The sequence below is a fragment of the Gymnodraco acuticeps genome, unplaced genomic scaffold (assembly GCF_902827175.1).
Source record: "Gymnodraco acuticeps unplaced genomic scaffold, fGymAcu1.1, whole genome shotgun sequence".
In the NCBI taxonomy this organism is placed as follows: Eukaryota; Metazoa; Chordata; class Actinopteri; order Perciformes; family Bathydraconidae; genus Gymnodraco; species Gymnodraco acuticeps.
In genome coordinates, this window is record NW_022991740.1 from 217933 (window position 1) to 230418 (window position 12486).

The window sequence follows — 12486 nt, forward strand, 5'->3', positions numbered from 1 at the left end:
CCTGTGAATATGTGAGTATGAATGCGGTTCTCACTCTAAGAATCCAGGCTTGTGTTTGTCCTCCTTGTGGTCTCCGAACTGAATCTGACACTGATAGCCACAGAAATCACAGGCCTTATCGAAGGAGACTGGATGAGAGCCGTTCAGGATGTCATCACGGGCCTGTCCACACACACAAAATATTATCAAGAGAACAACTGACTCACTATAGAAGGATTTCCAAACTTTGTGGGTAGTTGGTGTACCTGTACGTAGAGCAGGTTGAGCTGGACCGGGTCTCTGGAGTCCACGTTCTGGTCCGAGTAGAAGAACTTCCTTCTCAGCAGCAACATCTCCGTCTCCTCCACTCCCTGCTCCCTCAACGTCCGGCCGTGGTCCAACCAGTTCACTGAGGAGACACGTCAAACATCAACTCACTGGGTCAAGGCTTCAATATGTGTGACTATTGGACACCACACACAACATGCAGAGTACTGATGATGTCCAATCAATACAGCTCTGCTTGATCTACTGCTACTTTAGAAATGACCTTAGCTCATGACGACTAAAATAATGTTGTTTTTATAAAATGGTTATAGCAGTGGTCGAATGTAACAGAGTACATTTATTCAAGTAATGTAGGTTTGTGTGCTTTATTTGATGTCACTTTATACTTTTACTCCACTACATTTTGTCAGCAAATGTCCTTTTTACTTCACTGCATTTAATTTACAGACTTAGCTACGAGTTACATTTAGGTTAATAACATAACAAATAAATCTACTAATACATTATCATATATAACTATTAAATTACCCAGAAGTATATACATGAATTCAAATAAACCTTACTTTTACTAAATGCAACATTGAAGTGATGAACACATTAAAACACAAATCATTTTAATATTATAATTTAAAGGTCACCTATCATGCTATTTTTAGGCAATAGCATAGGTCTCAGATATAGAAAAATATATAGATAACATGTCTATGAAGTGTTTTGCTCAAAATACCAAGCAGATCACCCATTCTAGCCATGCCTCATATCCCTCTATTTCACTTCCTGTTTCAAAAGTGCTGATTTGGGGTATAAAGCTTTGGAAGAAAAAAAAATTGATTAAAAAAAAGGAGGGGTCTGAGCTCATGCGGGACCCGGCAGCTACTGTCTAAACTAAATGCTGCCGTGATGAAACGCCATATCATGGATTATCAAGGATTCTCTCTGAAACAGTTTGGAGCTCAAAGGCTTTCTCTCTTGCCGGTTATACCACAAGGTGAGTTCCTTTTTACTTCCTGCTTCTTCATACACATGCTCTCCAGTACAGGTTAGCTCTGAGTGTTAGCGATGCTAATGTAAACACCAACCATATTACGTCCAAAACAGTCGGGCATTGTTTCTGATAGCAACGTTTCTGATTGGGCCGTGGGTCCACATTTCAGATATTACGTCATATCGGACGCAAATCTGGATCAGCTCCGTTGTTCCCCGTTTTTAGAGATTTGGGTACGGAGGAAAAGAGAGAGGGTTTTATTTTCTGACGCTGCGTGAGTTACCCGACACACCGGGGACATCAACAAGTGCATTTTGCATGATAGGTCCCCTTTAAAACATATGGTGCTTAGTTTTGCCCTTCTGCATAATGAGTGCTTTTACTTTTGGTGCTTAAAGTTTACTTTGATGTTAATAATTAGTAGGAGCAGAGAGTTGTTCAATGTCTTCTTTGGCGTTTAAAACAAGTGTGATAGCTGGTCAAATATTAGCCTTCCTTATTCTGAACCTCAGTCATTAATGTATACATGAGCCTCTGTGTTTGTTCCACTCGATATTCAGTGTATCTTTACATCCTCACAAACAAAAAAGCTATATCATCCAAGATAAAAAAGGAATTGATAATTTCAAGTAAAGCCCGGCCATGCTGGTCACAGTTGGTTGACCAGCAGTGAGCTAATGATGCTAAATGTGGATCTGGTGTGTGTCGTACACTCATCGTCTGTGTGGAGCTTCTGCTTCAGCTTCTCCATCTTCCTCTCGTCTCTCAGCAGAGTCTTGTCTCTCTTCAGCGTGCCTGTGGTCTCCTCCTTCTTCTCCTCCATGATGTCTCGCACCAGTGAGTACTCATCGTAGTTTGTAATACCTGGCACACAAACACAATACAGCATTTACCTTCAAAGGATTAAACCAATATCACCTATAATCAGCGGTGGCATTATATGTGATCAGAGAGTCGTCCAGCTATTGAATATTCCTGAACATTTTGTAATCTACGAGAAGAAACTATTGGCCTTTTATTTTATGAATGCGTGTGTTGTAGTATTGTGGTATGATGTAGAATGTTCTATTAGAAGAAAGACGGGACAAAAGGTTCAACTCCAGGATAGAGGCATTTCTATGTACTTCAGGGCTGATAGTATGGATGCAGATTTTCTCTAAGAGCCGGCTCTTTTAAGCGAACGACGGGAGCCGGCTCGCGCCTGCGAACGAGACGTTTTGTTGTTGTTACGTAATACAACACAGAATGATATGATGATCTCTGCGCTACAGCTGCTCCGTGCATGCAGGCAGTGACATGTAATATCCAAGGATTAGAAACTGTTGGATGCTGCTGTTTTGAGCATTGCAATATATTTATTTTCATTATGTTGTTTATTTATGATTATTTTTAGGCTCAGCAAAGATTTGTTGTCAGTTTGTATAGGTGTTGCTATCTGCTTTTGTTAGCGTGGTTCTACAATCAGAGAGGGTCTGTAAATGCAATGAAAACATTTGGCCACAGCAAATCATTTATATTAAAAATGTAATTTTTACTTTTGAATACTTCAGTACAAATTATGTATTGAATCATTTAAGTCATATATGTGTATACATATAAATCATTAGTCAAAACAGGGCTACATTTGATTGAATTATAAAAGGTAGGGCTGTGCAATTAATCGTATTTTAATCGCAATTACGATTTTGGCCTGCCACAATTACGAAAACAACATCATCGAAAAAAACTATTATTTAGCTTTGCTCGGTTGTGACTGCACTGCAAAAAATGTAACTAATTTATTTTGGTCTAATTTATTTGTATTTATCATATTTATATATGTTTAGTAGCTTGTGGAAGTGCGCTCCAAAATATGTGTTGATCTTGTTTATTGGTATTTATTATTTTTATATTATTTATTTAAATGTAAATATAAACGTATAATTTATTTTTGTGTTGGTTTTTCAGTTGAATTATACGTTCAGGGTAATCAACAGTTAGAAATATACTTTTCAAATTATGTGTTTTAAAGTTCAATAAATGGATGTTTTCAAAGTCAATGAATAATCGTATGTAATAATCGTGATATCAATTATTGACCCAAATAATCGTGATTATGATTTTTGCCATATATCGCACAGCCCTAATAAAACGTATATTTCGCAGATAAACCTAGTAACCCCGCCCCCTTAAAAAAACGGCTCTTTTGAACGGCTCTCGCAAAGGAACGGAGCCATAAGATCCGGCTCCCTTCAAAGAGCCGTAATTCCCATCACTAATCAAAACTAATTTGATGTTTAAAAAATATTTAATCTGAAGTATCAAAATGTATTCTTCTTTCCTTTTTTAATGTTCCTTTATGTAATGTTCTGTTGCTTTGTATGTCTGCCCCTGGACTTTGTTGTATGTAGAATGTTCATGTATGATATTGAATAGATGAATAAAACATTTATTAAATATGGACGCAGATTTAGTATTTTTTGTCCTGTTAATTGTATTTTTAGGGAAATTTCATATCCATAAAAATAAATGACTCCAAACCAAAGTGTACATTTCTATCAAGAATTTAAACAATATATTAGCACTATGAAAAACATCAGGAATAAGAAGGCAAACATATTTAATCTGAAGTATCAAAATGTATCTTTCTTTCCTTCTTTCTTTCTTTACTGTATGTAATGTTCTGTTGCTTTGTATGTCTGCCCCTGGGAATGTATGATGTTCATGTATGATATTGAATAGATGAATACAACTATTTTTTTTTTTAAAGAGAGTTGTCCATCTGATGTGTGAGTGTGTGTGTCGGAGCTGACCTATCCTGGCACAGATGGTCATCAGCATGTCACTGACGATCTTGGAGTCGTCCACCATGACGGTTTTCACGGTGCCGTCCAGCATGCGGATCTTCAGAGGCCTCTGCTTCTTCTTGTACTCCAGAGTGTCCTGCAGACACAGGGAACAGGGCCTCGTTACGGTTTTTGCACTACTAAATACCAAATACTAAATACTGTTAATATTTAGATTAAATATGTGACCATCTATGTTTCCTGTAGTTATTGAATTGCTCTTTTTACTGCACTGTTAGTGTACAGTTTTATTATTGTGCTGCTGTGTTTATTGTATTTTGTAACTCTGGCACAACTATTTCCTTCGGGATGAATAAAGTCCTATCTTATCTTATCTTATCATATCATACTACATAGGATACATCCAAACTTGGGGAGTCATGTAATTGGATGTAATTATCACCAATAATGTATTTATCATTTTCTGTTGGCTCTGATTTGATTCCTGCTTTTTTAAACTCTATGTGCTGACGTGTTTCATTATTGGTGTATAAGCTACTGCCTGAATATGCTTAATGAAAGGCAGGTTTTTCCTATAAATAAAATCATTTTTTTATCATAAATATCTTGGTTTCTTATTTTCTAAAGTCACATTGTTCTGTTGTCTTACAAAGGGGCCTCTTTTAATGGCTGCACAGCAACCAGCAAAAGCAATGCTAACAAATACTAGCCTAATTCACGCTAATTTGTTTAAACCCACTCCAGCCAGTGGATGTGTTTATAATATTTGGTGTTGTTTAAGCAGGAACATCAGTAGATGAATGTGAGTTATAGTATGTGTGGTCCTCAGCTGCTTTACTAGATTCAAGATTCAAGGCTTTATTGCCATGTGCACATTAGCTACAGTGTAGATATGGCAATGAAAAACTTAAGTCACAGGTTCCTCCAACAGTGCAACATGAATATGACAATTAAAACAGATAATATAGTGCATAGTCTACTACTGCAGACATCATATGTTACGTCTGGAGCTTTTGGTTCAATGACAAACAGTTTAAAGCATTCCTGTGTGTTTAGTGCACACATCCTGGAGGTGTTGGGATCAGCTGGTGAACAGACACTGAGCACATGTGTGGGAGTGCTGAAATGATTTGAAGCATTAAGCGGTGTGCAGAGAGCGTGAAGATGACTCACCCCGTTCCTCAACATGTAGTAGTCCAGGGCCTTGCCCGCTTCCAGCCAGATGCCTTTCTTTGGGTCTTCATCGGACAGAAACAGCCCGTAGTCATTGGCTGCAGGAGGAAACAGAAATACTCAGTGAGTCACTGGAGCTGTGTTTCTTGGCATACATGCACACGGTGGTTTTCAGCCACTATTGAGCTATTATGGTCTTACTGTAAGTGCTTGTGTTGGATGTCACTTTTCAAATATGTGCACTTGTCTAGTACACATGCGCCGCCTGATGCAGTTGCTCCTGCTAGAATTTAAAATGTTCATGATTATTCAATTCTATTTTTTCTTTTAGTAACTCCTAATACTTATTACGCTGTGCCCTCTCTAAAGTCTAGAGAGGGCTTTGTTTATGGCCTTGTTTACATCAGACATTGCTGATCACGATAAAGCACGATAAAGCACGGTGGTAGGAACAACGGCTATCCTAAACCGAAGAGAAGAAGGAGGAGAGCTGGGTCCAGATTGATGGAAATACAGAGATACTATAAGCTCTTAAATCAGTGACTAATGAAATGGACAAGCTAAGAGCGATAGCAAGGAGTCAGACGGAATATCTGGAATTAGTTTGTCGTTCATTTATGGAAACAAGGGAGTATTTGACGGACTAACAAGAGCTTCATCATGTCTTCATCATGAGCCTGTGTCCCTGTGGCCACAAGGACTTTGATTGACATTTTTACATCAACTTTTGTTTATATGAACGTTTATTTATGTTATTCTAATGAGGTGAAACTGTCAGGAAACTTAATTCCCCCCTGGAATGAACAAAGTATCTTGATTTTGATTCTCTGTCCATGTTTAGTAGTTCAGTGGGACTCTGGATAACATATCAGGTTACACTTCAAAATGTGACCACTTGTCTTGGTAAGAACTGGACCATTTCATCTGCTGTTTTAGGCAAAGTCAGAGATACTTGCTTTCCCTCTTTGTGTTTCTTAAAGGTCCCATGACATGCTTTTCTGGTTATCACCCGTCCCCTTGTGTTATGAAGGTTTTTCTGCATGTAAACGGTCTGCAGAGTCACAAACCCTCCATGTACACCCTGCAGCGAGTAAAACTCTAACACAGGAAAGTCCTGTCTATGCTGCCCCAGAACGCCTCGTTGGTGATTTCTCTTTTTCCATTGTTTATTTCTTGGGTATAGTGGCGTAACGTAACGGCTCCGCAGATTGGTCCATTCGGAGCCGTTACAATTGGACCAATCTGCGGACTTCCTCACACACACACACACACACACTCGACGGGACGTCGCGAGGCTCGCTATTGCGAGGAGCGGGACACTGTGAGCCGGCTCACTGGTGTGGGGTCGGCGAGACAGCGAGACACCGTGGAACTCAGCCTGGGCACACACACAAACTCCCAGCCAGGCTGCGGGTGTGTGTGTGTTTCAGGCTGGGCTTTGCGGTGTCTCGCTGTCTCGCAGACGGCCACTGGGCTCACAGGGAGGGGGGGGGGGGCAGGAGCTCCAACAAGCCGTTTTAGGACAGAGAGTGAATACACATACTATACAGAGATGCTGTATGAGAAACCAATGTGAGTTTGGAAAATTGCACAATATAAACCTATTCTAGTAGACCTCAACAATGGAATTATGATCAGTAGAAATGGCCATGACATGGGACCTTTAAGGTAAAATGGCTTGATCATGTGACCCAGAGAGCTGCTGCTGAAATAGCTCATGTAATAAAGACATAACTCTGCACGTACGCCAGCTGATATATCTGTTGAAGGAGAGCTATTCTCAGCTTACAGCGGCATTTTTAACTGCAGCTCTTCTGCAGAGCCTGTAATCATGGAGACAAAAGGTAGCAAGGCCACAATCCCTCCTGCATTCCCCTGCATGCACCTACAGCTGCTGTGTACTCCTCCTCCATCTAAACTTACTCACAACATGTTGCATTGCATTTTAATATCTTTGACACTTTCCGGACAATAGAGAATGTGTTAAAGTTGACAGATAAAGTCCATTTACTGCACAATATGTATATATGAAGAGAAGCTCCAGACTACTATACGAGTGCTTATTGACAATAACCTGAGACCTAGGAAAAGCAAGTAGTTCTTCTTTTGTTTCATACATCTCAATAAACAAGAGAAGTCTGTCTGTATTTATTTATGTCCTTCAAGTTTTCAGCAGCCGCTCATCTGATGACACACTAGGTGCATTTCTGAGGACCAGGAAGTTCAGTATTGAGTTGTTTCAATGAGCAGTTCTTAACAAAAGCAATCAGTCTAACAGGTACAGCCTTAGTACAAAGAAAACTCAAGGAGAGCAATTCATCTAATGCAACAATCTGCAAAACAAGCAACAAGGCGGCTTGGATGAGGGTTGGGTTTTGCTTGAAAGAAACTAGGTCTTACAAAGTGTTTAAAGTTGCCACACTGGAAGGTGGGGTGAAAGGGCAGCTCAGATAAGAGTGGTGCAGGGATGATGTTTTTTTGTAGGCGGACCCTGAAGTAAAAGTCGCAAGGGCTCCATGCCACCACAAACAATGTCTTTTTTAACATTTCTGCAAACTGTGTTGCATAGAAACTGGTAAAGAGGCCCTGCTTTGCTTTTGGGGTTTTCCCTTTCCTGTAGTGTGTTGTAAAGGTTTGTGTGCATGTCAATGGTTTGCAAAGTCCCGAAAGAGGTGCTGCAGCACAGGCAGTAGGTCACAGTAGAGACACGACATACAAATGGGGTATTTACTGGCGTATTATGTCATACAATAAAAATCTCGTGTGAACCACAGATCCTATTTCAGGCATCTAACAAACACGCAATTAAAATCTTGTTGACTTTAAGATAAGGAAACTGAAATAGCTGGAATGCCATTTATGAGTTTTAGCACTCATTCCTGCACCACTCCATAGAGAATGTGTTTAATAATTGAGATATTGATGCACAGGAGCAGGTTTCTGAGGCTTTTCGACCATCCGACAAGCAGCAATAATGAAGTTTACTGGCGCCTTGAAATGTTTTAAATGTGTATAACTCAACTGTTAGAATCTATAAAAAATGCGGACATTGCAGAAGCTATGGAAGCTTAAAGTGAAAGGACTAAACTACTGTGAGGAAATGTTGAATATGGGTAATCTATTTGGAGAATTGTAAGCTGTACTCTGCACTGTTTGTGGATATGCTTTTATTGTATGTTTGTTAATTAATTTGTACTTTAAACTGATTTCTAGTAACTGCACACTTTTTATTTAATTATGTTTGCATTATTTTGTACTTGCCATATGTCTAATGTTGGGGAATGTTCGTTTGTGTAATGTGAAAAAATGTTGGGAACTCACGCTGGCCGAGCTGCGCCTCAGGAACTCTCTCCCTGATGATGCGGCAGGCGTCGTACACCATGGTGGAGGGCTCAAACTGCATGGTCTTCACCACGTTCCCCACACCGATCTTTAGCGACAGGGCCACCATGATTGCTGCTCTGCACCTCCACCCAACTCACACCTGCAGGAGGACAAACATGGAGAAGGTCAACACACGTTAGCCTCATCACAATACCCCTCCTCGACTCCTCCTTTCCCTCACTCGCGTCCCTTCCTTGCGTCTTAGCTCCGCCTCCGTAAGATGCGAGCGAGAGACACGAGGAGGTGACGCGAGGACAGAGGAGTCCTCAGGTATTAATTGGGATGTCCTCGTTCACTCAAACGTCACTTTAAAACGACGTCTGTTAATGATGACATGTGCACAGCTGTATCCCCTGTCATCGGGCTTAACTGGATAACCCCTTAGAACCGGCCCATTCGTTGTTAAATATTTATTGAAATTAATGAATCTTTCTCTTGTTAGTCAAGGAATTCAATGTATGATGGTTGGTCCTGCTTTTGTGTTCCGTTTTGGTGTAAAATGTAGCCTACATTTAAATAAAAATATAATTATAGTAATGTGAAAGCCTTTTAGAAATGAATTGCACATAATAATTCCCACGGAGTTGTGAGCACTTATACATTTATGTGACGCTTTTCCACTCATCTTCCAGTTCTCCGTTTTCCTCTGTTGAAATCGACCAGCTGTGAAGGTGGGGGCGGGGCTTTTATACGCGAGTAGTGAAAGAAAGTCTGCTCGTGTGTATCCCATGGATGTATAATAAGAAGGTGTATCCTCCCAAACAAATCAATCGTACACAAATGAAGCCCAAAATACAACACAAACTCTTTTTGTGTTTATTTTATTTAGGTGCTGTCAGTACTGCGCAACCATCAGAATATTTGTGCACATTTGTATACGAAGCTATCTCTTTTAATATCTGAACAGCTTTCCACTTTCCGTGACAATACTGCACATATTCTATTTTATTATTTTTACGTCATTTTATATTGTAAGTCGTTTTTTTACATGTCTATATTTGGTATATTTATGTTACTAAATATTTAATGTTATCATAGTTATTTTTGTAATAGTTATTTTTAAAATTGTAGAATTTGTTATCTGTTTATCTTAATCTTCTTTAACTGTGTTTATGTATACACCAAATACACCAAGGACAATTCCTCGTATGTGCCAACCTACTTACCTACAGGCAATAAACCTTTTTGATTAAAGACATAATATGAAAACACATATATTAGCATTACTTTGCACATTTGTATACAGAGCTATCTCTTTCAATATCTGAACAGCTTTCCACTTTTCGTAACAATACTGCATATTTTATGTTATTATTCTGAGTTGTCATATCATACTGTGTGTCGTTTTCTATAAATTTTTCTGTAATATTTCTCTATATGTTGATGTTAAAATAGTTCGATTTATCGTTTGTCTGGATAATAGTTAAATGTTTAGGTCGTTTTTCTTGCTTTTGAGTCTTCTTTAACTCTGTTTAATGTTTATGCATGCACTAAATACACCCAGGCCAATTCCTTGTATGTGTAAACCTTGGAAATAGACCTGGTTCTGATGAAATACAAAACATACACATGGTCACAAAAATATGAAAACACATACATTAGCTATTAATTTACTGCAGATAACCGGGCTATATTCAGAGCTGACTGCATATTTAAGGGTGACCAAAGCTACCTTAAACTGCACACACACACACACACACACACACACACACACACACACACACACACACACACACACACACACACACACACACACACACACACACACACACACACACACACACACAACACACACACACACACACACACACACACACACACACACACACACACACAACACATCACACACACACACCACACACACCACACACACCCGACACACACCACCACCACGTATACATCACTTCAGGGAGACATTACATTGACTTAGCATTCCCTGGAGGACTTATCCTAACCTTAACCATAACCAACACATGCCTAACCCTAATCCTAAACCTAACCAAGTCTTCACCCTAAAATTAACGATTCCCCTCATGGGGAACTCCAATTTGTCCCCATAAGGGAGGCGAGTCCCCACACGTGACTGTGTAAACAGATTTAGGTCCCCACAAGTATAGTAATGCTAGACCACACACACACACACACACACACACACACACACACACACACACACACACACACACACACACACACACACACACACACACACACACACACACACACCACACACACCACACACACACACACACAAACACACACACACACCACACACACACACACACACACACACCACACACACACACACACACACACACACACACCCACACACACACACACACACACACCACACACACACATCACACACACACACACACACACACACACACACACACACACACACACACACACCACACACACACACACATCACCACACACACACACACACACACACACACACACACACACACACACACACACACACCACACACCACACACACACACACACACACACACACACACCACAGCTCAGAGCAGAGACACACAGTCTGACCGGAGCGTCTATAAATACATATATATATAAACCAAAGTGTCCTCAAAACGTATCGTATAATGTTTTGGAGTATGTTTAGATAATTTTGCAGGTTGGACTACTAAAACACAGTGTATTCTCACTTAATTTGTATTATATTTGAAATACTATAGACAGATAGATATTTGTATTTCCAGTTTTGTCTGTCTGCTCTTTCAATTTTGTTTAAAAAGGCATGTTTTTACAACTTGTTTTATGTGATTTAATTGATGTTAAATCAGTTCTAATTGTTTGACTCAGTGAGGTTTCTAGTTCATTTTAATTCCATGTGTTCGGTTTTCATCTAAAGCACTTTGTAGATCTGCTTGAAAGGTGCTATTTTCACCAGAGCCTTTTCTTATCAAGCTCCTCTTTTGTGGAATCAGCTTCCAGTTTGTGTTCGGGCGGCAGACACCCTATCCGTTTTTAAGAGTGCGCTTAAGACCTTCCTTTTTGATAAAGCTTATAGTTAGGGCTGATTAGATTCAGCCCCTAGTTTTGCTGATATAGGCTTAGTTTGTCGGGGGACATCTTGCTTCTTCCTTCTCTCTGTCTATACCTGTGTACTCTCATGTTCCGAATAACCCAGCTTCCCCACATTTCTTTCTTTTTGGTGTCTATATACGCTGGGATCCGGAGTCATGGATGATCCTGCGGTCCTGTGTCCTGGATCGCGAGGCCTGGATCTTGAGTCGTGGCTGTGGTCCTGGATCATAAGTCCTGGATGGATATCCTCGTGGATTCATCTTCCTATTATACACACATGCATTTCCAAACATTTGGACTACCTATGTTGTAAATGTATTATATTTTCAATTTACACACGGCATCTATTGCACGTCTGTCCGTTCTGGGAGAGGGATCCCTCCTCTGTTGCTCTCCCTGAGGTTTCTCCCATTTTTCCCTTTAAACTGTGGGTTTTCTCTGGAAGTGTTTCCTTGTACGATGTGAGGGTCTAAGGACAGAGGGTCTAAGGACAGAGGGTGTCGTATTGTCTGAGAGAAGTGTAACATTTGTGATATTGGGCTATATAAATAAACATTGATTGATTGATATAAATAATTTCATATATGTTATTATTATTACAATTATTGCTGATATGTGTATATTTTGACAGTTTTTGTACTTTTTATTTAACAAGCTGCTGTAACAACACCATTTCTTAATTTGGGATCAATGAGTATATCGAATCTAATTTAATCTAATTAACAGTAGCATGAACATGTTTTATGAAAAACAATAACAAAAGAGAAAATACATTTGAAATAGATACACAACAGCTACTGTAGGCCACCACTCAAATTGCAACATCAAAAAATTCA

The 12486-nt window shown here is 39.6% G+C and overlaps 1 protein-coding gene across 1 annotated transcript in view; it reads right to left on the reverse strand.

Annotated features, from left to right (window-relative positions):
- Positions 1-12486, reverse strand: part of tln1 (talin 1) — a 103362-nt gene that overhangs the window by 59564 nt on the left and 31312 nt on the right. The window contains 6 exon segments of the mRNA XM_034199128.1: positions 35-162; positions 246-388; positions 1964-2116; positions 4045-4174; positions 5212-5309; positions 8533-8695. Of these exon segments, the coding sequence (XP_034055019.1) occupies positions 35-162; positions 246-388; positions 1964-2116; positions 4045-4174; positions 5212-5309; positions 8533-8662 (782 nt within the window). The 5' untranslated portion in view covers positions 8663-8695.